The sequence below is a fragment of the Chlorocebus sabaeus genome, chromosome 6 (assembly GCF_047675955.1).
Source record: "Chlorocebus sabaeus isolate Y175 chromosome 6, mChlSab1.0.hap1, whole genome shotgun sequence".
NCBI classification, from domain to species: domain Eukaryota; kingdom Metazoa; phylum Chordata; class Mammalia; order Primates; family Cercopithecidae; genus Chlorocebus; species Chlorocebus sabaeus.
This window is the reverse complement of record NC_132909.1, coordinates 7,554,886-7,581,211: the sequence shown is the minus strand read 5'-3', so window position 1 is coordinate 7,581,211 and position 26,326 is coordinate 7,554,886. Positions and strand designations below refer to the sequence as shown.

At 57.6% G+C, this 26,326-nt stretch overlaps 3 protein-coding genes and 1 long non-coding RNA gene across 12 annotated transcripts in view; 1 reads left to right on the top strand and 3 right to left on the bottom strand.

Annotated features, from left to right (window-relative positions):
• The first annotated feature begins 3,219 nt into the window (after positions 1-3,219).
• On the top strand, positions 3,220-8,405 carry LOC140711822 (uncharacterized). Its single transcript, XR_012093117.1, has 2 exons — positions 3,220-4,262; positions 7,345-8,405. It is a non-coding gene; the product is annotated as an uncharacterized lncRNA (long non-coding RNA).
• Positions 4,410-8,207, bottom strand: JOSD2 (Josephin domain containing 2). 2 transcript variants are annotated; one of them, XM_037991985.2, is made up of 4 exons: positions 8,062-8,207; positions 5,879-6,004; positions 4,771-4,965; positions 4,410-4,665 (listed from the first exon to the last, which is right to left on the bottom strand). In XM_037991985.2, exons 1-4 carry the CDS (start codon positions 8,205-8,207, stop codon positions 4,566-4,568), a joined length of 567 nt encoding a protein of 188 aa, XP_037847913.1. In that variant the 3' UTR covers positions 4,410-4,565. The 2 variants fall into 2 exon arrangements, with proteins under 2 accessions (XP_037847913.1, XP_007995854.2); XM_007997663.3 differs by lacking the exon at positions 8,062-8,207 and adding an exon at positions 6,669-7,352.
• Positions 8,406-9,378: 973 nt separating the features above from the next.
• On the bottom strand, positions 9,379-12,210 carry ASPDH (aspartate dehydrogenase domain containing). 3 transcript variants are annotated; one of them, XM_073016147.1, is made up of 7 exons: positions 11,632-11,683; positions 11,070-11,214; positions 10,725-10,809; positions 10,459-10,608; positions 10,157-10,377; positions 9,934-10,088; positions 9,379-9,548 (listed from the first exon to the last, which is right to left on the bottom strand). In XM_073016147.1, exons 1-7 carry the CDS (start codon positions 11,681-11,683, stop codon positions 9,505-9,507), a joined length of 852 nt encoding a protein of 283 aa, XP_072872248.1. In that variant the 3' UTR covers positions 9,379-9,504. The 3 variants fall into 3 exon arrangements, with proteins under 3 accessions (XP_072872248.1, XP_072872247.1, XP_072872246.1); XM_073016146.1 differs by lacking the exons at positions 10,459-10,608; positions 11,632-11,683 and adding an exon at positions 12,109-12,210; XM_073016145.1 differs by lacking the exon at positions 11,632-11,683 and having other exon boundaries at positions 11,070-11,565.
• A 2,483-nt stretch (positions 12,211-14,693) lies between these two features.
• Positions 14,694-26,326, bottom strand: part of LRRC4B (leucine rich repeat containing 4B) — a 57,880-nt gene continuing 46,247 nt past the window's right edge. For all 6 annotated transcript variants that reach the window (XM_073016144.1, XM_007997674.3, XM_037991986.2 and 3 more), the window contains one exon: positions 14,694-17,213. In XM_073016144.1, the coding sequence (XP_072872245.1) occupies positions 15,369-17,213 (1,845 nt within the window). In that variant the 3' untranslated portion in view covers positions 14,694-15,368. The remainder of the gene's footprint in view (positions 17,214-26,326) is intronic.

Sequence of the window (26,326 nt, the reverse complement as noted above, 5' to 3'; positions counted from 1 at the left end):
TGCACTGTGAGGGGCCCGCAGTAAGTGCTTGATGCGATGACCTGGTCTGCCCTGCCCGCTCTCACCTGCCAGAATGTGGGGGTTAGGGCAGGAGGGAGTGGGAGCAGGAGGTCAGCTGGCCCCTCTCCCCCTGCACCCCACCCCAGCTCCTCCTCCCTGGGCTCCTCACTCCGGACCTTATTTGGCCATAGCCCAGGACGCACCTGGGGGCCACAGCCCCTCCTGCCACTCAGGCCCAAGAATAGCAACACTCAGGCCCCCGCCAGTCTGTCTGGGACCTGTGATGGGACAGGCAACAGGCACAGGGTGGCAGGGAGGGGCCCAGGGGCACAGAGAGAAGGGGAGGGGCACAGAGAGAAGGGGAGAGAGACAGAGGGGAGAGACAGCGAGTTGAGGAGAGACTGAGAGCGACTGTGGGAGAGACAGAGAGACAGGATCAAAGAGACAGAGAGGGGTGGAGAGAAACGCCCAGCAAGAGAGAGAGAGAAGGGAGACTCAGGCGAAGCGAGAGACAGAGGTAGACACAGAGACAGAGGGGGCTGAGCCAGGGGCCTGGGGCCAGACACCCAGACGGGGCAGAGAGCAAGACCCACACCAGCAGAGGCCCGGGGAGCCCGGCGGGTGGGCAGGAGGTGAGGGGTCCGAGTTGTCCTGGAGTTGGGGTGTCCGCAACCCCCAACAGCTTCCCCTTCGGTGCTGTCTGGCTTTTCACTTTAAGACCCGCCCTTTGACCTTGGGAAAACTTACAAACAGGAACCTGTCACACCCTGGTCCCTGCGTGGGGAGGGCTTTTGTGAGCGTGTCCTGCAGGCATCAGTTCCACCTTGCCGGGGCAGTCATGGGCAGCTTGGGGGCTGCCCGGATGAACTGCCTGCCTGGGCGCAAGGGTCTGTGGCTCCTGGAGGGGACGCGCCCCAAGCCGGGGACCCCTTGCCTCCTTGTGCCCGAGTCCCCCGCTTCTGCAGGTGCCTAACGGGGGTCCCAGGGTTCAGCCAGGCCCCTGGGCGCTGTCCACTCATTCCTGCCTCCTCACCTGCCAGGGCCCACCAGGCTCAGACCCACCTCTCTGTCCCCCTCAGGGGCCTGGCGCGAGCCCTGCCCTCCCAGCCTCCTTCCTGACCTCCCGGCCTCTGGTCCCCCCTCCATTCTGAGCCTGCAGCTCCAGAGGGGTCTCTGCATCCAGAGCTGACCTGCCCTTCCCTTCTCGCAGCTCCCAGGTTGCCCTCGGAGGTCCCGCCTGGTTGGGTTCCTGGCCAGGACCCACCCTCTTCTTTCATCACCTCCTCAAATAACTCTGGCGATAAACAGCTGTAACGTTCTAGGTCTCATCCAGGATGACTTCCAATTCTGGAGTGCCCTTCCCCGTCCTGCCGGCCTCTGCAGAGCCCTCCTCAGCCTTCCGTGGCCAGCCTCGTCTCTGGGCCATTTTATGCGACTCGCTTGTCCCGGGGTCCCTTCTCTGTCCTCTGGTCCCTGCAGTGCCCCATGGGAACCTGTAAAAGCCCCCACTGCTGGGACAGGTTCTTTTGGTGTTCCCTTGGGCCTCCTCACAGGGTGGGAGCTGGGAGGGTGTCCCTCCTCCGCTGTGGGGACCCTCGTGATGACACGGGGCCCATCGGGGGATCCAGGACACTCTCCCTGTCTCAAGGTCATGGCAGCCTTGATCCCACTCACAACCTCATTCCCTGTTGGCCAAGTAACACAACATATTCACAGGCCCCAGGGATTAGGACATGGCATCTTTTAACTTAATTTAATTGTTTGTTGTTTGAGATGGAGTTTCACTCTTGTTGCTGAGGCTGGAGTGCAGTGGCGCGATCTCAGTTCACTGCAACCTCTGCCTCCCGGGTTCAAGCGATTCTCCTGTCTCAGCCTCCCAAGTAGCTGAGAGTACAGGTACCTGCCACCACACCCGGCTAATTTTTGTTGTCTGTTTGTTTGTTTGTTTTTTGAGACGGAGTCTCACTCTGTCGCCAGGCTGGAGTGCAAGGGCATGGCTGGAGTGCAGTGGCGAGATCTCAGTTCGCTGCAACCCCTGCCTCCCGGGTTCAAGCAGTTCTCCTGCCTCAGCCTCCTGAGTAGCTGGGATGACAGGCGTGTGCCACCACGGCCAGCTAATCTTTGTAATTTTAGTAGAGACACGGTTTTCACCATGTTGGCCAGGATGGTCTCAATTTATTTACCTCGTGATCCAACCACCTTGGCCTCCCAAAGTGCTGGGATTATAGGCATGAGCCACTGCACCCAGCCTAACTTTTTTTTTTTTTTTTTTAAGACAGAGCCTTACTGTGTGGCCCAGGCTGGAGTGCAGTGGCATGATCTCGGCTCACTGCAACCTCCGCCTTCCGATTCACGCCATTCTGCTTCAGCCAGTAGCTGGGACTACAGGCGCCTGCCACCATGCTTGGCTAATTTTTTTGTATTTTTAGTAGAGACAGGGTTTCACCGTGTTAGCCAGGATGGTCTCAATCTTCTGACCTTGCGCTCTGACTGCCTTGGCCTCCCAAAGTGCTGAGATTACAGGTGTGAGCCACCATGCCTGGTCTATTATATTTATTTTTATTTATTTTTTTGAGACAGGGTCTCTATCACCCAGAGTGGAGTGCAGTGATTCTGTCATGGCTCACTACAGCCTCGACCTCCTGGGCTCAAGGGATCTACCTGCCTCAGCCCCCAAGTAGCTGGGATCACAGGTGTGCACCACCAAGCTTAGCTTATTTTAATTTTTTTGTAGAGACAGGGTCTCGCTATGTTGCCCAGGCTGGTTTCAAACTCCAGAACTCAAGTGATCCTCCTGCTTTTACCTCTCAAAGTGCTACGGTTACAGATGTGAGCCACCATGCCTGGACTATTATATTTTTGAGACAAGGTCTCTCTCTCTCACGATCATGGTTAACTGCAGCCTTAACTTCCTGGGCTCAAGCAATCCTCCTGCCTCAGCTTCCCAAGTAGCTGCGATTACAGGCGCAGGCCACCACGTCCCGCTTATTTATTTATTTATGAGACAGAGTCTTCCTCTGTTGCCGAGGTCGGAGTGCAGTGGTGTGATCTCGGCTCACCAAAACCTCCACCTCCTGGGTTCAAGCGATTCTCCTGCCTCAGCCTCCCGAGTAGCTGGGATTATAGGCACCCGCCACCACACCCAGCTAATTTTTTGTATTTTTAGTAGAGATGGGGTTTCACCATGTTGGCAAGGCTGGCCTTGAACTTTCTTTTTTTTTTTTTTTGAGACGGAGTCTTGCTCTGTCACCCAGGCTGGAGTGCAGTGGTGCAATCTTGGCTCACTGCAAGCTCCACTTCCCAGGTTCACACCATTCTCCTGCCTCTGCCTCCCAAGTAGCTGGGACTACAGGTGCCCGCCACCATGCCCGGCTAATTTTTTGTATTTTTAGTAGATATGGGGTTTCACCATGTTAGCCAGATGGTCTCAATGTCCTGACCTCGTGATCTGCCTGCCTCAGCCTCCCAAAGTGTTGGGATTACAGGCATGAGCCACTGCGCCCAGCCAGTCTTGAACTCTTGACCTCAGGTGATCCATCCACCTCGGCCTTCCGGAGTGTTGAGATTACAGACGTGAGCCACCGGCCTCACATCCCACTTATTTTTAATTTTTTTTTTTTTTGGTAGAGACAGGGTCTTGCTATGTTGCCCAGGCTGGTCTCATACTGTGGACCTCAGCCTCCCAAAGCACTGTGGTTACAGGCATGAGGCACCACATCTGGCCAGGGTGTGGACATCTTTAGGGCCGCTGTTCTGCCCACCTACCAATCAACGGAATAGCATGGAGAGTCAAGAAGTAAACTCAGGCACGGTGGCTCACACCTATAATCCTAGCACTTTGGGAAGCCGAGGCAGGCAGATTGCTTGAGGTCAGGGGTTCAAGACCAGCCTGGGTAACAGAGCAAGATCCCATCTCTACAAAACAATTTAAAGAATACAAGTAGTCAGGTATGGCACCTGTGGTCCCAACTACTTGGGAGACTGAGGTGGGAGGATCACCTGAGCCCAGGAGTTCAAGGCTACCGTGAGCTGTGATTGACCCACTGCAATCCAGCCTGGGTGACAGAGTGAGACACTGTCTCAATCAATCGAATAAAGAAGTAAACACCTGCTTTCTCCTTAGCAAGTACCCCCGTGGAACCCAGATCAAACGCATTCGTTCGCCACTGGTCTCTCTCCAGCACCGGAGGAGCGTGAGCCCCAGGGGCACGGACTTGTACTGTTTTCTGCTGTGTCACTGATGAGGAAGCTGAGGCCCAGGGGTAAGCAACTGGTATGAGGCGGCAGAGAACCAGGAGGGCTCCTGGGCTCTCAGCCCCACCCACCAGGGTGTCTGGCCGGTCAGAGAAGTGGGAGTGACTGAGTGGAAGGGGCCCCAGAAGGGCGGGGCAGTCAGACACAGGCCAGGCGGCAGAAAATCAGGTTTATTGAGGCAGCAGCGGCAGTGGGGAGCAGGGGTGTGGGGAGGGGGCCGGGCCTCCCCAGGCCTTTCCCAGGCACGCAGTGTGCGCAGTCAGAGGGGGACGCGCAGGGACTGTGCTGTGGGCGCCGACGGTCAGCTGAGATCAGTCTGTCCGAAGCCAGCAGCCCTTCTCCTCCACCTCCTTGGTCACCACCAGCAGCACCTCACACAGGCCCTGGGCCAGCGCAGTCGCCAGGAAGGCCCTGGGTGGGAGAAATGGGGAGACTGAGGCTCAGCCAGCCTGGGCATTCCCTCTGGGGAGTGGGGTTTCAGGCCCCTGGTCTTGGAATCACCTCTGCGGGGCTCACCTGACTCCGTCCTCGTCCCCCAGGGCCTCGGGCGCCCGCAGCTTGGAGTCCAGGTTGTAGTAGATGCCGTCCACCTGGCGCAGGGCCACCCAGTGCCGCCGGCGCAGCGGCAGCGACAGCAGCCCCAGAGACACGGGCGAGGGCAGGTTCAGGATTAGTCCCAGCACCTGGGGCAGGGCCAGCTGGGACAGGGGCCTGTGTGGGCAGGGAGGGGACACCGCCATCAGGGCCTGCTCTGCCCGCCGGTGAAATGTGGCTGACCATGTGGGGCCCAGGCTGGCGGGGGTGGGGGCCTCCTGAGCCCACCCAGAGGTGTTCCTTAATCAGCCACCCTGGTTCCCGACACTCTCCGTTCACTCGCCCACTCAAACCTCCCACCCATGCAGCCGCCCAACCAGACCTCCCACCTATCCACCCCCCAGTCACCCAACTCACATCGGCCCTTCACCAACCACCATCACCCTGTCTGTCCAGCCGCCCACCCACCAACTTACTCCTCACACAGCCACCCAGGATCCAGGCATGATCCGCCCACCCCACCGGGCCTCCCAGCCACCAGCCAACTTCCCAGCGACGATTCACACACTCACCTCCATCTATGCATTCACCTCCCCGCCACCATCACCATCCAACTAGCCATCTACTGTCCACCAGCCACCACCCAGCCACCACCCAGCCAGCCATTCACCCAACAGTGGACTCGCCATGCCCTCAGTCCTCACCCACTCTTGACCCACCTGCCATTGATCTGCCCCTCATCCACCAGCCACACACCTGGCCACTGGCCAGCCAGCCATCAAAACCTCCCATTCATCCACCCAACTCCCCAGCCTCCTGTCTGTTGTCCACTGCCCATGAACACCCGATCCCTCACTCCCCCTCACCCAACACATCCAGCCACCTACTCAGCATTCACCCGGTAACCATCATCCACCCAGCGTCTCAGCCTGCCGACCGCCTGACCTCCTCCACTAACCATCAGCGCCAGCCTTCCCGCATTCATGCCAACACCCCGGCCACATTCCCCTCCCTGACCCCCCAACAGGCTCACATGACAGGGTGCCCTCTGTGCCTGGCCCAGGATGTGCCGTGCGGCTCTGGGGCCTACCTCCTCCTGTCCCACCACACGGCGGCCAGGCCCAGTCCCTGCAGAGCGGCCATGATCACGTTGACGTCATAGTTGCCGGTGCCCAGGAGGCTGCGATGAGGGTTCAGCCGGGAGTCTGGGGCCAACCTGGTAGTGGGGTGGCCAGAGTTGAGCTGGGGACCCTTGGAAAGGCCACCCCACAAAATGGGGGTCCCAGGGGCCACAAGTTGCCTCAGCCTTTGACTCTCCCCGCTTCAGACCCCACAACTCATCCACCCTCAAGTCCTGTCTCTCCTGCCCCAACTCTGCCCTGTCCCCAAGGCCCCAGTTGGGCTCTGTCTTCTCCCCCAGCCTCCAGCCTCCCTCCAGTCCATTCCCACGTGGCCCTGGCCCTCCCCTGCTCACAGCTCTCCCATAGCTCCCCAGCGCCCTGGACAAAGTCCCTGTCCCTCCGCCAGCCCCTTCCTCTGTCCTTCAAGACCCGCCTCAGATGTCAGATCCTCTGAGAGGAGGCTCCTGACCTTCAGGCTGGGTCGGGGCCCTGTCTGGGCTCCCCCAGTGAACTGAGCTACCTCAACGATGACAGCTGCCCGCATCACCCTCATTTTACACTGCTTGCTTCTCCCATGGGGTTGCCTTTACCTCTCCCCTGGTCACAGCCCACTCTGCTCCCTCATTTCCCCCAGGACAGAGTCCCACAAGGCCCTGTGTGGTCTGGCCCTGGTGGCTTCACCTCAGAGCCTCAGCACCCTCCTTCCTGGCCCCAGCCACATCCCCGGTGCCCACCACCCCCTGCCCCACCCCCACCAACCTTTCCTCCAGCTCTTCCCCTGCCCAGGAAGGCTCTTCTGCCTGCCACCACTTGTCTCTGGGCCCTGCCTCTGAACAAGCTGCACCTCTGTTCCCTATCTGGGGCCTGGGCAGGCAGGGCATGGGAGGAAAAGGCTTGTGTGTGTGTGTTTCCCTTGCCACCCTCAGGCTGGCACTTGAGTCTGAGTCATCTCAGGGTCTCCAACATGGCTTTGGTATGAAAGAGCTGGTGGGTCCTTGTTCTGAATGATAGAGGGAGATGAATAAATACCATAATGATCAGTCTGAGGGGCTGGGCCTCTCAGGATGTCCGGGAGCCAGAGGTGGCTTTGAGCAAGAGACAGGACAGGCAGGCCCATCTCCAGGTGTAGAAAGACTCTCCAGGATCAGTGGCGACTGAAGGCAGGGACAGACTGGAGGCCACGGGCAGGTTGGGCAGGAGAGGGTCAGGCCTGAGCTGGGGCCAGGGACGTGGGGACAGAGAGGAGGGAGTAAGAGATGATAAAGGATGGATTTTGTTTGTTTGTTTGTTTTTTTGAGACAGAGTCTTGCTCTGTTGCCTGGCTCACTGAAACCTCCGTCTCCCAGGTTCAAGCAATTCTCCCACCTCAGCCTCCAGAGTAGCTGGGACTACAGACGTGTGCCACCATGCCCAGCTAATTTTTTTTATTTTTTAGTAGAGATGGGGTTTTGCCCTGTTGGCCAGGCTGGTCTGGAACTCCTGACTTCAAGTGATCCACCTGCCTCGGCCTCCCAAAGTGTTGGGATTACAGACGTGAGCCACTGCGCCTGGCCAAGGAGCAAGGTTGGACATCGTGAATAGTGAAGAGGAATATTCCATGCTGGCAGAGAAGGAAGCCACACCAGGCAGAAAGAAGTACCTGGAAGCCCAGAGGCTGCACAGGAGGGCTCACGGGAGTGGAGAGTCTGGTTTGAGGGGGGCTGTGAGGGCTGGAGCTGCAGAGGCAGGCTCAGCCTCTGCTATCAGGAGGGCCCTGAGTAGGGCGGGGGCGTGTTTAGGATGGACTGGAGAGCTGTGACAGGGCCCAGATAAGAGATGCCTGAAACTGGGTGAGCCTGTAATCCCAGCTACTGGGGAGGCTGAGGTGTGAGGATCACAAGCTCAGGAGTTCAAGACCAGCCTGAGCAGCACAGCCAGACGTTGTCTCTAAAGAAAGAAAGGACCACCGGATTGGGGCCTGGCTGGGGCTGAGGCCACAGGGACAGACAGGCACAGGAGGCAACATCTCCCCAGAGTCCCAGCCTCTGGCTTAGGCAAGTGAGCTGGGGACAGAAGCAAGCCCCTAGGCTCGGCGCCTGCTTGGTGGCGAGACCCAGGTGGGTCGCTCTGCCGGAGCCCTGCTGCTCCAGGGGCCGGGGTGGGTGACGGTCACCTCTTGCAGATCTCATCGGCAGCCTCCTGGCTAAAGAGCTGCTGCTGCAGAACGTTGTTGAGGGCGTGGACGGCACATAGCTCCAGGCGCTGCCGTTCGTGGTACACAGAGGGTGGGCTCGGCTGTGCTCCCGGGGCCTGGGACATGCCGTCCTCGGCTCCTGCTGGGGGTTGGGAGGGGAAGAAGGTCCTCAGGGGCCCGGGATCTAGAGGTCCAACCTCCCAGCAGGCCTTTGGGGCATCGCCATTGATTGAGCTGGGGCTCGGGGCAGCCCGGGAGGACACTGGGCCCCTGACCCCGCTCCCTGGGTCCCCTGACAGTACACGTCCCTCCATCCCCTCTTCCTATTCCTACGAAAAAGGCTGTCTCCTGTGCTCCCCTAGTAACAGAGAACCACCCCCACCAGGTCTCTAAGTAAAAGGGTGCCTATCATGGTCACCTAGCAACAGAGGAACCCGCCTCCCCTGTCCCTAGGTAACCGGGCGCTCTGTGGTTACCTAGCAACAGAGCCCCTTCCCCATGGCACTAGGTAACAAAGTCTGTCCTCCGAGCACCTAGCAATAGAGAGTCCTCCTCCCCTGTCTCTAGGTGATAGGGTCCCCTCCGGTCTCCTAGCAACAGAAGACTCCCCTTCCCCGGTCATGAAGCAGCGAGGCTCTCTGCTCTTGTCACCTGGCAACGGGGCCCCCTCCCCAGTCACTAAGCAACAGGAGTTCCTTTTCCTATACCCGGCAACCAGGCCCCTTCCCCGGACACCAAGGAATGGAGCCCTTCACCGACCCGCACCCCAACCACGGCGCTCGCCCTTTGCCTGGCAACGCCCCTCACCCCGCCTGCCTCTCCACTCCACCGAGCCAAGGGCTTCCGCATCCCCTTCCTGGGTTGCGGCTCTGTGCTCCGAGTGCGGGGCGGGCAGCACCGCGCTGACTGGGCAGGCGGGACGGACTACAGCTCCCGGTGATCCCTGCGCGCCGGACTACGACTCCCGTGGGGCTCCGCGGGACCCCTCCTCCCCACCAAACGTCCGGGCCGCGCGGCCTTGAAGTCCGCCGTCGGGCCTAGAAAATGCTGCACTACAACTTCCGTCGGGCCCCGCGGCAAGTCCCGGAAGTGCGCCTCAGAGGCCCGCCCTTCGCGTACGGCCGCGCCCACTACCGCTCAGAGCTTCTAGGAAATATAGTGCGTACGCTCTCGCGATAGCTTCCCGGCGCCGCGCTCTCGTGGGAGCGCGCCCCCTGCGATGGCGTCATGCGCGGTGCGCAGACGCAGCGTGACGTCACACAAGGGAAACAGGGACCAGGGACGCCAGGTGGTGCAGGGGGAGACAGCGGTGATCTTTACTGAGTCAGAAGGGAGATCCTGGGGAAGTGGGGCAAGGCAGGGGTGGGATAGTGGTAGTGAGAGGCCAGTAAGATGATCTCGTCTCGGGAGGGAGGAGGCTTCTCAGCAGAGATGGATCCCCGGCCTGGAGGGGAGCTGGCAGCAGGCTGCGGGGGGAGAGGGGAATGAGCTAGTGAGACAGAGGAGAGATGAGGAGACAGACACCTTGGGGAGGCAATGGTGGGAGGAGGGGACAGGCCTGGGGGGCGGTGGAGGAAGACCGGAGAGAGCGGGACAGAGCCCTGGGGGTGGACACAGACAGAGAGAGTCCTCATCAGAGGCGGGCACAGAGACTCAGAGAGGGGACACGGACAGAGATGGAGACATCTACGGTGCCAGGATTCAAAGTCGTGGACAGAGGTTAAGGAAATAAAGGTCAGAAATAAAGGGCAACAAATACAGAACCAGAGCTGCAGAACTAGCGAGAGCCCGGGATCCCCAAGCTCTGCAGAACACAGGAGCCCAGGCCGGGGGAGAGGGGCCTGGCCGCACCCAGGAGGCTCCGCCAGAAGGCCGTGACGGTGGCGGAGCCGGTTACCGCGCCTGGCTCGGCAGGGTTCTCTCTGTGGGTGTGCACAGCAAAGCTTCGGCCCGTGGGGCCCGGGTGTCCGGTCAGCTCTACATCCACCACGTGCATGTCCGTGAGGCTGGGACAAGTGGGGCGGTCAGTGTGGTTAGCCTGGACTCAGCCCAACACCCTGCTCACTCTGCTCACCTGAGATCAGCCACAAGCACACCAGTCACCCCATCGAAGCCCAGGCTGGGGGCAGCCAGGGCAGCCGCCGCCATGGTGTTGGAATTTCGGGGGGCGAAGGGGCAGAGCCCGCGGACGGGGCCTTCGTAGAGTACAGTGCGAGGCCCGGTGCTGTGGGCTGCAGCCAGGGGTCCCTCGAGCCGGAAGCCATCGGGGTGTGTGGCCATGGTGACACGAAGGCTCTGGAAGCAAGAGCCCGGGTTAGGGGGAGTGGGGTCTTTGCAGGCCTCCCCTGGTTCCTGGGGAGCCCAGCAGGCCCTCACCCGGAGGCCCCCAGCTGCATCCAATCTCGTGATGTCCTCGGTGCCCCACAGGGCCCCTCGGGCCACAAACACGGCATGGTTCCAGTGCTGTGAGGCCTCCAAGAGCTGCCGCTCTGTGGTCTGGTCACTTAGAGCTGAGGGGGACCCCACCTGGGGTGGAAGGAGGAGGAGAGGGTTGAGGTCAGGGAAGGATATCCACTTTAGGGTGGGGTGAGACCAAGACACAAGGGGTAGGGCTCTGTGTGAATGGTTGGGGTGGGGCTTACCAGGAGATTGGCATGGCGCAGGATTTGTGCCCCAGATTCATGGATTATTTTGGGATGGGCCACTTCCACAACCAGATCAGGGTGCCTGGGAGAGGGGAAAGAAGGCACAGGGTCTTGGAGAGGTATTAGGCCTCTTCTTCCCAAAGTTCCCTCTGAGTCTACTGAGGGCTGCCCCTCTTTTCCCTGGCCTGTGAGGAGAAATGAGATGAATGGGCTCGTCCCGTTTCACATTTGCTTGAACCAAGGCCCAGAGAGGGTCAGGGAATCCCTGAGATCACACAGTGGCTAAGAGGGCCAGGACAGGAGCTTCAGGGAGTTCCACTCACCCATGGCAAGGTCACTGACCTTTCCCCAAGGGCAGCAAGCTTCTGGAGCTGCAGGGAAGGGGGCACGCTCCCTGCCATTCGTCCTGGGTCACGATTCCAGACAAAAACAAGTTCTAGGCCAAGTTCTGGTCCCTGAGCCAACAGGCGGGAGACGAGGGACTGTCCTGAGGAGAGGGAAAGGAGAGGGCTAGAGATCCAGAGAGAGGGGACAGAGACCCAGAGAGAGAGGAGGGGGGTACAGAGGCCCAGAGAGAGGGGACAGAGACTCGAGGAGACAGAGATGGGGCCGGGGCAGAGATTCAGAGGGACAGGAGGACATAGGCCCAGAGAGAGAGGAGGTGGGGGGGAGGGTAGACAGAGATGGGGGCAGGGGCAGAGACCCAGTGTGGTGGACAGAGGCCCTGAGAGAAGGGAGACGGAGACGGAGAGGACAGAGACCCGGGGTGGGGTTGTGGTGGGCAGACCCAGAGACATAGCTAGGGGCAGATGGAGACAGAGAAAAGTGTCTGTGGAGGGCAGAGAGCCTTGGGGGCTTTAGGAAGGGGCTTGGGGAAGGAGGCCCAGGATGGTCAGGGACTCACCGAGGCGGCCGTAGCCCACCACGCCCACCCTCCATGGGCCCTTGTCGGCCATGGCCCTGAGTGTGGTGTCTGTGGCCCGGCTCCCTGGGCTGCTGGCTGCCCCCTGCACGAGGCCCGGGCAGCTGCTGCTCTTTGGACATCTGACCCTTGAGCCTCTGGCCTCACTGTTCCCCCTGCCCCGCAGACCCAGTGTGGGGGCGTGGGCCTGCTGGAGTGGAGGCGGGACAATCCTCCCTGTGCTCTATCCACTTTCCTGGGTCTGGCACAGTGATCACAGTGACCGGGGGTTCCGGGAGCCCTGTGTGCCCCCCTTTCCCCTATAGCACACCCTCCTTGCTCCCTGCTGATGTGGAAAATTTCCTCTGCAGTCCCCTGCCCCCTATCTGGCCGGCCAGGTTGTCATGGAAACTGCATCTTGCTTTGGGTGGGGAGAAGAGATGGTGACAGGGACTCTGGGCTCCGTCCCCTCGCGCTCACCTCTCCTCCTCGTCCTCAGGTGGCCAAGGTCTGAGGGAGGCTTCAAGCTGGCCGTGCCCCCAGCCCTCCCAGAGGCAGCAGGAGCCCTGGTTGCGGCTTCTCCTCGATGTGCCCTTGCCTCAGCGGGTCCAACCTCCCTAGCCCCGCAGCACGGTCCCCTTCCTGCAGCCTCCGCCCCCGTCCACAGCCTCCCTCCGCTCTGATCATCCTTCAGTTCACCTTGACTTGCCACCTTTCACTCTGTCCCCCATCGTGCCACCAGCTGCCTCCCATGTGACATTCTCACTCCCACGTCTGTCCCTCCTGTTCCCCAGCTTGCATCAGCCCAGGAGAAGCCTTCGAGGCCTGGAGAGGCCAAGCACCCCCAACATGAGCCCCAGCCACTGTGCCTCGAGGGTGCCTGGCATCGGAAATGGTGCAGGCTGCGGCAGCACGGGCTCCCTGCCCCCAGCCACCACCTGGTACCCGCTGCAGTGTTTCCATGGCAACCAGGATTGGCGCTGGAAAGAGGCTGGAGAGAAAGAGAGCGTGAACGGGAGCATGGGGTGGGGGGACGGGCACCGGGTGGCGAGAGCCCCAAGTTGACAGGAGGAGAGAGGAGACAGACGCAGACAGAGAGGGGCCAAAACCCTGACACGGCGCCCAGAGGCTGCTGCTGCTGATAAAGGAGGAACTGACTTCCAGAGCCAGGAGCCCCGGGTGTGGGGGAGATAAGATGCCTGGGTGTAGAGAGATCCAGGAAGGGGGCAGGGCCAGGCACCTCATGGAAGTGGGGGCCTCCCGCCATCCCCATCTTCTGACTCCTTCTGGGGCCTGAGTGTCCCCACAGTGCCCATAGCTGCCGTGTACGGAGCCCAGGCTGGGTCACTGCGAGGGGAGAAGGGGGCTGGGCACAGGCCTGTGTGTCCTCAGGGCTGTGTCCCTGAAGCCACCTCAGCATGGGAAGGCGCTAGAAGGCCCTGCATGGCTCTGCCACTCCCTGTGCCTCCCCCAGTGGCGTGAGATGGCAGCCCCGGCCAGCCCCAGCCCTCCAGGGGCTGCAACTCAGGCGCCTTGACCCCTCCAAGAGACATCACCCCCTCCCCCAGTCCCCTCAACAACTGCCCACTGTGCTGGCAACCCCCCCGGCCTGCTCGGGGCTTGCTCCCTGCCCTCTGAGGGCTCTGTTTCTGCCCTTCTGGGCCGCACTGTGGAGCCCCTGATGCCCCAGGCCCACCCGATCCGGCTCTCCAGCCTCCCACTGAACAGGCCAGAAATACAGCTCCTGTGCCCCAGAGGCCACAGCCCCAGCCTCCCACTTGGCCTGCCTCCCCTTCAGCGCCCATCCTCCGGAGCAGCCCTGAGGAGGTCTGCGGTGGAGACTCTCTGGATTGGGCCCTGTTGTGGGTTGCATTGTCGCCCAGAAAGGGAAGCACAGAAGTCTTGACCTCCAGGGCCTCAGAATGGGACCTTATTTGGGAATTGGGTTTTTGCCAAGGATGGAGCTGAGGTTATACTGGAGGTGGGGGCTCCTGGTCCAGTCTGCCCTCTGTCCTTGTAAGAGGGGAAGTTAGGCAGGCTGCAGTGGCTCACACCTATAATCCCAGCACTTTGGAAGGCTGAGGCAGGTGGATCACTTCAGGTCAGGAGTTCAGGTCACCTGGCCAACATGGTGAAACCCCTTCTGTACTAAAAGTACAAAAATTAGTTGGGTGTAATGGTAGGCGCATGTAATCCTAGCTACTCAGGGGACTGAGGGAGGAGATTCACTTGAGCCTGGGAGGCAGAGGCTTTGGTGCGCTGAAATTGTGCCACTGCACTCCAGCCTGGACAACAGAGCGAGACTCTGTCTCAAAAAAAAAAGTCAGGCGCGGTGACTCATGCCTGTAATCGAGCACTTTGAGAGGCCGAGGCGAATGGATCACCTCAGGTTAGGAGTTTGAAAGCAGCCTGGTCAACGCGGTGAAACCCCATCTCCACTAAAAATACAAAATTTAGCCAGGCATGGTGGCGCATGCCTGTAATGCCAGCTACTTGGGAGGCTGAGGGAGGAGAATCGCTTGAAGCTGGGAAGCAGAGGTTGCAGTGAGCCAAGATTGTGCCACTGCACTCCAGCCTGGGCGACAAGAATGAAACTCCATCTCAAAAAAAAAAAAAAAAGCGGAGGAGTTGGACACAGATGCACACAGAGGGAAGAGATGAGAGGCTACAGGGGCAGGTGCTGGAAGACTGGGGTGATATAATACAGCTACCAGCCAGGATAGCCTGGGGCCACCAGAAGCTGGCGAGGCAGGAAGACCCCCGAGGTACCCCCAGGTTTCAGAGAGAACCTGGTCCTCCTGGCACCTTGATCACATCCAGCCTCTGGGACTGTGGGACTATAGATTTCCTTTGTTCTAAGTTCCCACCCGGGTTTGGGTGTGGCGTGGCGGTGCTAGGGGAGGAGTTTAGGAGGAGAGGGAATCAGACCTTCTCTGGGGTCTCCAGCGTGAAGGCTGAGGGGCCTAAGACCACGCGGAGGTGCCCCGCGCCCACCCTCCCAACGGGGCTGCGAGGCTGGCTCTCCAGCCTCTCCTTCCGCCCCCACCCACATTCACTTTGTTTTCTCTCCTCCGTGCTTTCATGACCAAAAAAAATATTTTTTTACTTTTTCCATGTTTTTTTTTTAAAGTAATTACAGAGCAGGTAGTCGTTGACGCAAACCTCCCTTCAGTATCAAAAGTGTCTGTGGGGCAGGTGGGGCTGGGGCGGGTGGAGGCTGCCACCCTCTGCCGACGACAGGGACCGCCGGCCGGGAGCTCTGGCGACGTGTCCATCTCTTCAGTTTTGAGGGCGGAGGAGTGGGAGGGAGGGACGGGCGTCAAACTGCAAAAACTGAACCGTAAAAGGAGGGTGTCTGGGGCCGAGGGGAAAGGACACCCCTGGAAAAAGCTCCTCTCTCCCCTGGAAGGCGGCGGGCCGGGAACGCTTGGTCGGGAGAGCGAGGAGGAAACGCGGAGCGCGAGGAGGAAACGCCACTTCTCCTGGTCCCACGTCCCCTCCCGTCACCGGGGATTGGCGGGGGTGAGGCGAGGACCCCAGAGACTCCGTTCCTGGAGCCCCACCCTGTCCTCACTGGGGGTCCGAGCCCCAGATGGGGCTGGAAGCCACCTCTCCCCAATTCCCTGCGTGGTCCCAGAAGGTGGGCTGGGCTGTGGGAGGGAGGGGTCCCGGTCAGGCTGCGCCCGGGCTGGGACCAGGGTGGGGGGCTCCACGCCCCTCGCCCGCCAGGCCCCACTGCCTCAGATCTGCGTCTCTTGCACGTTCTCCTTGGAGCCGCTCTTGAAGAGCAGAGGTTCGTGGATGGAGTTGAGGCCGGGAGGGCCTTTGCCCCCACAGCCCCCGCCGCTGGGGTTGCTGCTGTAGTGCGCCTTGAAGGCAGCAGCCACGTAGTGGTGGTGGTTGAGGTGGTCTCGCTCCAGAGCGGGCAGGGCCAGGTGGCTGTCCCCGCCCACGCCACCCCCACCGGCCACGGCGGCCGCGGCGGCCACGGACACGGCCGAGGCGGCGGGCAGCTCGTCCTCCACGTTGATGATCTCCACGGTGCGCGTGGGCCCGTGGTGCTTGTGGAGCTGGTGCTGCTTGCGCAGCTTGTAGAAGGCCACGAGCATCACCGCGGCCATGAACGTGATGGCCACGAAGCAGCCAATGATGATCTTGGTGGTCTTCATGACGTCGTCCAGGTCCTTGAGGGCGTTCTCCGTCACATCCGTGATGGGCACCGTGAACGCCTTCTCCGTGGGCCGCGAGGAGCGCGGGGCGGGTGCCGTGGTAGACGACGAGGCAGGACCGGCCGCGTCCCCGGGCCGGCCCCCGCCCCAGACACCGTCCGTCGTGGGCCCCGGCGGTTCCTTCTCCGTCCCCCGCGGCTGCAGGGCCTCCTCTCCGGGCTGCGTCTCCAGGGTCTCCACGGTCACCGTGGTGAAGTAGGTGTAGCCGCCACTGCCCCCTCCAACACCACCACCGCCCCCAGGGCCGCCCCCGCCGCCGCCGGTGCCCCCGGCCGCCACGGGGTCCACGGCCGAGACGTTGAGCGTGGCCGAGGCGGTGGTGTTGCCGGCCGAGTTCGTCACCATGCACGTGTACTGGCCCGTGTCCTGCACGGTGACGTTGGTGAAGTTGAGCGTGCCGTCATGCAGGACGGAGATGCGCACGCGGTAGGAGCCGTGGGTCATGAGGGTGCCGTTGGGCGTCAGCCAGTTGACGGAGGTCATGGAGGTGCCCGTGCGGCATTTGAGCTCGGCAGCCATGCCCTCGGTGACGTTGAGGTCAGTGGGCGGCTCCACGATGACGGGCGCATAGCAGGTGAAATGCGACTGGTCCAGCTCCCCAATGTAGCGCCCCTTGAGGCCGGCGGGCGCATGACAGCGGGCGCAGCACGTCGTGTTGCTGGGCACCGTCTCTTTGAGCCACCAGCTCAGCCAGAGCACGTCGCAGTTGCAATGCCAGGGGTTGTGGTTGAGGTGCACGCGCTCGAGGCGGTGCAGGGGCGTGAAGAGGTCGTGGGGCAGCGACATCAGGTTGTTGTGGGACAGGTTGAGCTCCTCCAGCGACTTGAGGTCGTCGAAGGCGTTGCGCTCGATGGTGGCTACCTGGGCGTGCATGAGCCACAGCTTGCGCAGACTGGTGAGACCCTGGAAGGAGCCCGGGCGGATCAGGTCCAGCCGGTTGCCCGACAGCTCCAGCTCCTCCAGGCGCACCAGGGCCGTCAGGTTGGGGATGTCCTTGAGGTTGCACATGCCCAGGTTGAGGTAGCGCAGGTTGACCAGCCCCTCGAAGGCCGCCTCCGAGATGTACTCCAGCCGCTTGAGCTCGCCCAGGTCCAGGCGCCGCAGCGAGGGCACGCGGTTGAAGGCGTACGAGGGGATGCTCTCGATGGGGTTGTTGCGCAGCCAGAGCTCCCGCAGCTTGGACAGGTACTCGAAGGCCTGCGTGGGCACCGTGGTCAGCCGGTTGTCAAAAAGCTCCAGCGTGTTGAGGCTGGGCAGCCCGTTGAAGGCACCCACCTCGATCTTGCGCACCAGGTTCTTGCTCAGCTGCAGAATCTCCAGGTGCCGCAAGTGCTTGAACGTGTCCGTCCGGATCACCTGGGGAGAGGGAGACACGGATCAGTCACGGAGATACTGACAAGGGCCGTGGGGGGATCACCAAGGTCCCGGGAGCAGGCGGGGTCGGGTGGCTGGATCTCCCGTGCTGTGCTGTGATGGTACGACCACATTGCAACATGGTTTGATGAGTTTCTTATGAAGTTAAAACTGGAGTCAAGGCTGGATGCGGTGGCTCACGCCTGTAATCACAGCACTTTGGGAGGCCGAGGCAGGTGGATCACTTGAGGTCAGGAGTTAGAGACCAGCCTGGCCAACATGGTGAAACCCTGTCTCTACTAAAAATACAAAAATTGGCCGGGCGCGGTGGCTCAAGCCTGTAATCCCAGCACTTTGGGAGGCCGAGACGGGCGGATCACGAGGTTAGGAGATCGAGACCATCCTGGCTAACACAGTGAAACCCCGTCTCAACTAAAAAATACAAAAAACTAGCCGGGCGAGGTGGCGGGCGCCTGTAGTCCCAGTTACTCGGGAGGCTGAGGCAGGAGAATGGCGTAAACCCGGGAGGCGGAGCTTGCAGTGAGCTGAGATCCTAGTGAGCTGAGATCCGGCCACCGCACTCCAGCCTGGGCGACAGAGCGCGACTCCGTCTCAAAATAAATAAATAAATAAAATAAATAAATAAATAAATAAATAAATAAATAAATAAATATAAATAAATAAATAAATAAAAATACAAAAATTAGCCAAGTGTGGTGGCGTGTGCCTGTAATCCCAGCTACTTGGGAGACTGAGGCACGAGAATCACTTGAACCCAGGAGGCGAAGTTTGCAGTGAGTCGACATAGTGCCACTGCACTCCTGCCTGAGCAACAGAGCAAGACTCCGTGTAGAAATAAAAAAACTGGGCCGGGCGCGGTGGCTCAAGCCTGTAATCCCAGCACTTTGGGAGGCCGAGACGGGCGGATCATGAGGTCAGGAGATCGAGACCATCCTGGCTAACACGGTGAAACCCCGTCTCTACTAAAAAATACAAAAAACTAGCCGGGCGTGGTGGCGGGCGCCTGTAATCCCAGCTACTTGGGAGGCTGAGGCAGGAGAATGGCGTGAACCCGGGAGGCGGAGCTTGCAGTGAGCTGAGATCCGGCCACTGCACCCCAGCCTGGGTGACAGAGCGAGACTCCGTCTCCAAAAAAAAAAAAAAAAAAGAAATAAAAAAACTGGATTCAAGAATTTTGGGGGACTAGGCACGGGGTGGCTCATGCCTGTAATCCCAGCACTTTGGGAGGCTGAGGTAGGCAGATCACTTGAGCCCAGGAGATCAAGATCAGACTGAGCAACAGCACATAAACCCCATCTCTACAAAAATAAAAATAAAATAAAATAAAATAAATTAGCCAGACATGGTGGCATGTGCCTGTTGTCCTTGCTACTAGGGAGGCTGAGGTGGGAAGATTGCATGAGTCTGGAAAGGGAAGTCTGCAGTAAGCCCTGATCACACTACTGCCCTCTAGCCTGGGCAATGAAGTAAAACCCTGTCTCAAAAAAAAAAAAAAAAAAAAAAAAAAGAAAGAAAGAATGAATGAAAAACGTACAAACAAACAAGAAAACGAAAAAAAGATAGTTACTTTCAAAGTTAAAACTGGATTCAAGAATTTTGGGGATGACCAGGCGTGGTGGCTCACACCTGTATGCCAGCACTTTGGGAGGCTGCAGTGGGTAGATCACCTGAGGTCAGGAGTTCAAGACCAGCCTGGCCAACATGGTGAAACCCCATCTCTACTAAAAATACAAAAATTAGCTGGGCGTGGTGGCGCGTGCCTGTAATCCCAGCTACTTGGGAGGCTGAGGCAGGAGACTTGTTTGAACCTGGGAGGCAGAGGTTGCTGTGAGCTGAGATCGTGCCACCGCACTCCAGTCTGGGTGACAGAGTAAGACTCCATCTCAAAAAAAAAAAAAAAAAAAATTTGGGGGGCCAGGCACAGTGGCTCATGTCTATAATCCCAGCACTTTGGGAGGCCAAGGTGAGAGGATCACCTGAGCCCAGAAGCTTGAGGCCAGTCTGGGCAACATTGGGAGACCTTGTCTCTACAAAAAAGAATTTAAAAAGAAATGTAAAAACAAGAATTTTGGGATTGAGGAAAAAACTTCTGAAAAAAAAGTTAAAACTGGAGTGGCCATCCAACCTGGCTGTTCCATTCCTGGGTATTTCCTCAAGAGAAATGAAGGCAGATGTCCACGCAACGGCTTCTACGTGGGTGTTCACAGCATTTTTTTTCTCTGGACTGCCTAAGCTGGAGGCGGCCCAAATGATAATCAGCAGGTGAGTGGACAAACACTGCGAGGTGTGGCCGTGTGGAGGATGCTGCGGCTCAGCCACAAAAGGGACCTGGCTACTGTGAACCCCTGGAACAATCTCTCCGGGGTGAGGCTGAGCAAAAGAAGCCGAACCCAAAGGAGCTGGCACGGTGGATCCGTCCACACTGTGCGCTGGGTGTTCTAAGTGGGTGTCTCTGCGTGTGTGGGCGGGTGAGGTGTCTGGGGCAGACAGGGAAGGGTGTGAGAGAGCTTTCTAGGGTGACTGACACGTGCTACATTGGCATGGTGGTTACATGACGGAAGGCGACTGTTAGGACTCCCCAAACTACACTTAAAATGAGGGTATTTTATTCCATGCCAGTGATACATTATTTTATTTTGTTTTTGAGACAGAGTCTTGCTCTGTCACCCAGGCTGGAGTGCAGTCGCACAATCTCGGCTCACTGCCATCTCCGCCTGCCGGGTTCTAGCGATTATCCTGCCTCAGTCTCCCGAGTAGCTGGGATTACAGGCGTGTGCCACCAAGCCTGGCTAATTTTTGTATTTTTAGTAGAGACGGGGTTTCACCATGTTGGCCAGGCTGGTCTCGATCTCCTGACCTCGTGATCCACCCGCCTCGGCCTCCCAAAGTGCTGGGATTACAAGCGTGAGCCACCGTGCCCGGCCAATTTTGTATTTTTAGTAGAGATGGGGTTTTACCATGTTGGCCAGGCTGGTCTTGAACTCCCGATCTCAAGTGATCTGCCTGCCTTGGCCTCCCAAAGTGCTGTGATATTACAGGCATGAACCACCTTGCTCGGCCACTACGCATTAGTTTTAAAAATGAAAAAAATAAGGCTGGGCATGGTGGTTCACACCAGTAATCCCAGTACTTTGGGAGGCTGAGGTGGGAGGATCACTTGAGCCCAGGAGTTGAAGACAATCCTGGTCAACAAAGCAAGACCCCGGTCTCTAAAAATAAATACAAAAATTAGCCCTGTGTGGTGGTGTGCACCTGTGGTCCCAGCTACTCAGAAGGCTAAGATGGGAGGATCGCTTGAGCCCAGGAGGTCAAGGCTGCAGCGAACTGTGATCATGCCACTGCACTCCAGCCTGCGTGACAGAGGGAGACGCCGTCCCAAAAATAAATAAATAAATAAATAAATAAATAAATAATAAAAAATAAAAATACTAATACCAGCAACTAAGACATATTGAACAAGTCTTTGATGCCAGACACTGCTCTAAATGCTTTGTGGGTAGTAACTTTTTTTTTTTTTGAGACGGAGTCTGGCTCTGTTGCCCAGGCTGGAGTGCAGTGGCACAATCTCGGCTCACTGCAAGCTGCGCCTCCCAGGTTCACGCCATTCTCCTGCCTCAGCCTCCCGAGTAGCTGGGACTACAGGTGCCCGCCACCACACCCGGCTAATTTTTTTGTATTTTTAGTAAAGATGGGGTTTCACCATGTTGGCCAGGCTGGTCTTGAACTCCTGGACTCAGATGATCCACCCAGCTTGGCCTTCCAAAGTGCTGGGATTACCGGTGTGAGCCACCGCGCACGGTCACATGAAACCAAAGCTTTTATTGATCCCACTCGTGACTATCCAAACATTTCATTCTAGAAATTCCCATGTTTCAAGATCACTAAGATGTTATAAAACCTATGGTAACTATTATTATGTTTCTAATATCAGAATGCCAAAACGCATCAGACCTCAAGGGTTTCACACGAAGGATGATGAATTAGGCCCAGGGAGGTGCAGTGACTTGCCCAGGGTCACACAGAAGTTGACAGCAGAGTTGGAATTGGATCCAGGCCCTCTGGTTCCAGAGTCCTGGCTCTTGACCTCTGACCCTGGCTGCCGCCTTTCAGGGCTGGGACTGGGGTCCACAGGAGAGGCAGTGCTGGGTCAGAGCACGGGAGGCAGGGTCTCACAGGGTCCTCACTACTGATCACCACGCCAGGTGCACTGAGGCCCAGAAGGCCACACAGCCATCAGATCATATTTGCAAAGCCCAGATAGTGATGTGTACAAGGGAGGAGGGGACAGGCACTGGGGGAATATCAACAGAGGAAACTGAGAACCTCAGATGCATCCTGTGTCATCACAAAGAAGCTGAAGAATTAGGTATCAGAGTATATGCACCAAAAGAAAAAGGAGAAAAAGAAGCCGGGCGTGGTGGCTCACACCTGTAATCCCAGCACTTTGGGAGGCCTAGGCGGGCAGAGCAGTTGAGGTTGGGAGTTCGAGACCAGCCTGGCCAACATGATAAAACTCCATCTCTACTAAAAATACAAAAATTAGCCGGGGGTAGTGGTGGGCGCCTGTAATCCCAGTTACTCGGGAGACTGAGGCAAGAGGAAGGTGGAGGTTGCAATGAGCTGAGATGGCACCATTGTACTCTGGCCTGGGTGACAGAGCAAGACTCCATCTTAAAAAGAAAAAAGAGGCTGGGCATGGTGGCTCACACCTGTAATCCAAGCTACTTGGGAGGCTGAGGCAGGAGAATTGCTTGAACCCGGGAGGCGGAGGTTGCAGTGAGCCAAGATCCCCCAATTGCATTCCAGCCTGGGTGACAGAGTAAGACTCTGTCTAAAAAAAAAAAAAAAAAAAAAAAACTGGAAGGACATAGGACATACTCCAAGTTTTCTTAGCAGTGAACTCTATCTGTTGGGAATTATGGACAATTTTTATTCTTTTGTGATTTTTTTTCTTCAATGAACAAAAATTACTTTTATAGTAAGCAGGGATAAAAACAAAACCAAACCCAGATATACCTGAGAGGCAGAAAAAATGGTAATATTGGTAGCATAGGCACAGTCATAAAATAATAATAATTTATGTCGGTGCTGTCCAATAGAAACAGAATGTGAGGCCAGGTGCGATGGCTCAAGCCTGTAACAATCCCAGCACTTTGGGAGGCCGAGACGGGCAGATCACGAGGTCAGGAAATCAAGACCATCCTGGTTAACACAGTGAAACCCCGTCTCTACTAAAAAATACAAAAAAAAATTAGCCGGGCGAGGTGGCGGGCGCCTGTAGTCCCAGCTATTTGGGAGGCTGAGGCAGGAGAATGGCCTAAACCCGGGAGGCGGAGCTTGCAGTGAGCCGAGATCCGGCCACTGCACTCCAGCCTGGGCGACAGAGCGAGACTCTGTCTCAAAAAAAAAAAAAAAAGAAATAGAATGTGAACCACATGTGAAATGTTTGTTTGTTTTAAGACAGAGTCTCGCTGTGTTGCCCAGGCTGGAGTGCAGTGACGCAATCTCAGCTCACTGCAGCCTTGACCTTCTGGGCTCAAGTGATCCACCCGCCTCAGCCTCCTGAGTAGCTGGGACTACAGGCACGTGCCAGCACACCTGGCTAAACTTTTATTTAAATTTTTTGTAGCGACAGGGTCTCCTTATGTTGCCTAGGCTGGTCTCAAACTCCTGGCCTCAAGCGATCCTACCGTCTCAGCCTCCCAAAGTGCTGGGATTACAGGCATGAGCCACCACACCCAGCCCACATGTGTAATTTTAAATTTCCTAGAGCCACATTAAAAACAAAAACAAACAAAAAAAACCCAAATAGGTGAAATCAACTTTACGAATGTATTTATTTAGCGCAACATGTCCAAAATACTATCATTCGAACCTGTCATCAAGATGAAAACTCGCGACTGAGCCATTTTACACTCTTTATGGTGAAGCTTCGAAATGCAAGGAAACCCGACATGTGTTTTACACCCAGGGCGTCCAGGGTGCCTCTCAGCAGCAATGCACGCGGTCCCCAGGCCCAGCCGGCAGCCCCGATGCTGGCGGCTGCTCTGTGAGACACTGCAGGTTTACTGGGCGCTCAGGGACGCTTTGTGGACGCAGTCGCCTTTTGTCCATCAAGCAGCCCTATGAACAAGGACTGTGATGGCCCCGTTTTAGAAAGGAGGAAACAGGAGCCTGAAGAAGTGGCTTGCTCCATGGCAGAGCTGGGCAGGGCTGGCCGGAGCCTGCACCTCTCCCCGTCTCCCTCGGCCACCTGCCACCCACCCATTGCCGTTCCCCACGGACAGACACGGAAACAGCGGTCGCAGATGTGGCATGGAGAGCAGTGCCCTGTTCAAATCCCCCCTCCCCCGTCCTGGTTGTAGGGCCTGTCACTTGAGCTCTCTGTACCTCCAGGCCTACTCTTACCACGAGGAGGATGATGAAAAGCGCTTCGGAGGGTGAGGGAGAGGAGATGAGGTCCCAGTGTTCAGGGGTGCTCAGCACATCATTATTCTCATTGTTACTGTTATCGTTGGCGTTGAGAAACTTGTGCCATGCCCTTGGGATTACAGCCCTGAGCTGTCCAACCCAAAGCCCCAAGCACTGCCCTGAAAGGCTTTCTTGGGGTCAAGAACTGTCCTCTTTTTTTTTTTTTCAGACCAAGTTTCGCTCTTGTTGCCCAGGCTGGAGTGCAATGGCGCGATCTTAGCTCACTGCAACCTCCACCTCCTGGGTTCAAGTGATTCTCCCGCCTCAGCCGCCCCAGTAGCTAGGATTACAGCCATGCACCGCCACGCCCGGCTGATTTTTGTATTTTTTTTTTAGTAGAGATGGGGTTTTACCATGTTGGCCAGGTTGGTCTTGAACTCCTGACCTCAGGTGATCTGCCCAACTCAGTCTCCCAAAGTGCTGGGATTACCGGCGTGAGCCACCCTGCCCGGCAAGAACTGTCTTACTGCATCCTTTCCCGCAGAAAATCAGGGCCACCCCCATCCTGGTCCCCTGTCCTCTGACTCCCTGTTCCAGTCTCCCTCCTCTCCACGCCCACGGGCCCAGCTGCACCTCAGCCCTCCCCCTCTCTCTCCAGGCCCTAGAAAGGTCTGTTTAGGCAGGGCACGGGTCTGTAATCCCAGCTACTAGGGAGGCTAAGGCAGGAGAATCGTTTGAACCCAGGAGGCGGAGGTTGTGGTGAGCTAAGATCGCGCCATTGCACTCCAGCCTGGGCAACAAGAGCGAAACTCTGTCTCAAAAGAAAAAAAAAGGTCCCACAGATCCCCTGTCCCTCCCCTGGGCCCTTCACAATCCTCCCAGGACTGCCTGTCAGTCCCAGCACAAGACTCTCCGTGCCGTGCTGTGCTGCCCACCAAGGCGACAATGACAGTGAGAGCCCATAAGACACAGTCTCTGCCCTGGAGCAGCTCATCCGCCTGGCACCACCTTCTCCTTCCTCCCCTACTTGTTTTCCCCACCTCCTGTTCTGGCAAGTCCCTGAGCCCAGCAGACACCCTCCTGCTTCCGGGCTTTGCACCTGCGTTTCCCTCTGCCAGGAACACCTTTCCTGCTTTTTTCCTGGATATCTACCCCCATCTGTCCCTCAACACCTAGTTCCAGGGTCACTAACACGGGAGGATGTCCTGATCCCGTCTACCCACCCCAGTCTGGTCAGGGATCCCCAGGGCTGGGTTCCCTGGAGCCCAGAGTCCAGAGGCCTCCAGGGAGGGCAGGGACTGGGTCCCAACCACAGGGCGTCTTGCCCAGTGAAGGACTCCACAGCCTAAGAGTGAAAGGGATAGACGAAGGCTGGGCACGGTGGCTCACGCCTGTAATCCCAGCACTTTGGGAGGCCGAGGCAGGCAGATGACTTGAGGTTAGGAGTTCCAGACTAGCTTGGGCAATAAGGTGAAAGTGTGTCTCTAAAATAAAAAAAAGTTTTTAAAAGTAATATATACTCATTTAGGAAAAATGTATGAGAAGAAAATAAAAATTGGCCAAAATACATCTACCCAGAGTTAATTTATGTTAATCATTTGGCACATCCTTCCAATTTTTTCTATGCATATTATGCAGGGATATGTTTTTTCATCATCTTTTACTTTTTTTTTTTTGAGATAGAGTCTCACTCTGTTGCCCAGGATGGAGTGCAGTGGTGCGATCTTGGCTCACTACAACCTCTGCCTCCTGGGTTCATGCAATTCTCCTGCCTCAGCCTCCTGAGTAGCTGGGATTACAGGCGTACACCACTATGCCTGGCTAATTTTTGTATTTTTTTGTTTTGAGACGGAGTCTCGCTCTGTCGCCCAGACTGGAGTGCAGTGGCGTGATCTCGGCTCACTGCAAGCTCTGCCTCCCGGGTTCACGCCATTCTCCTGCCTCAGCCTCCCGAGTAGCTGGGACTACAGGCATCCGCCACCATTCCCGGCTAGTTTTTTGTATTTTTAGTAGAGACGGGGTTTCACCGGGTTAGCCAGGATGGTCTTGATCTCCTGACCTCGTGATCCACCCGCCTTGGCCTCCCAAAGTGCTGGGATTACAGGCGTGAGCCACCGCGCCCAGTCTCATTGTATTTTCTTACATCATGAAAAGTGCTTCAAAGACATGATTTGAATGGCTCTCTAGAGTACTGGCCCACGGCTATACCTATGTATAGGTGCTGCGATTATGGGCGTGAGCCACCGTGCCCGGCCGACTTTTTTCTTAATAGGCCTCTGCTTTGTCTAACTTCCCAGAGTGAACATGGCTAGCTTTCAGAACGGAATGAGACCTCTGTGAATGCTATTTCACAGGCAAGAGGGTGTGAATGTGTTTGCAGGGAGCTGGTAGGGGTCAGCCTGCAGGACGAAGCCTGAGGATGGGCTCGGGCAGGCCTTGTGGGGTAGGAAGAGTGGCAGAGTACAACAGGATGCCTCTGCAGGCACAGGTCCTGAGGGTCAGTTGGGTCCCAAGCCGGCCTGAGGTCTCTGCACCCAGCTGGAGATGCGACTGTGCCTGTGCATGAGGCTGGGGGGTGTGGGGTGCATGAGGCTGGGGGGTGTGGGGTGCATGAGGCTGGGGGGTGTGCGCATCTCCTGTCCAGGGCAGGAGAAGCAGGGGCTTGAGAATGTCTCTGGCCTGAC

Bases quoted from the DNA above. Each gene is read 5' to 3' on its own strand.
- JOSD2 (XM_037991985.2), bottom strand. From the start codon at position 8,207: ATGTCCCAGGCCCCGGGAGCACAGCCGAGCCCACCCTCTGTGTACCAC. The intron at 4,966-5,878 runs GTAGGCCCCAGA...CTGCCCACACAG, and splicing joins GTGTGGTGGGACAGGAGGAG to GCCCCTGTCCCAGCTGGCCC. The intron at 4,666-4,770 runs GTGAGCCCCGCA...TCTCCCACCCAG, and splicing joins GGGGACGAGGACGGAGTCAG to GGCCTTCCTGGCGACTGCGC.
- ASPDH (XM_073016145.1), bottom strand. From the start codon at position 11,524: ATGTCTCTGGGTCTGCCCACCACAACCCCACCCCGGGTCTCTGTCCTC. The intron at 10,089-10,156 runs GTGAGCAGAGTG...CACTTGTCCCAG, and splicing joins GTGCTTGTGGCTGATCTCAG to CCTCACGGACATGCACGTGG. The intron at 9,549-9,933 runs GTGCGGCCAGGC...CTCCCCCCGCAG, and splicing joins CTTCTGGCGGAGCCTCCTGG to CCTGCTGCCAGCTCCCCTCC.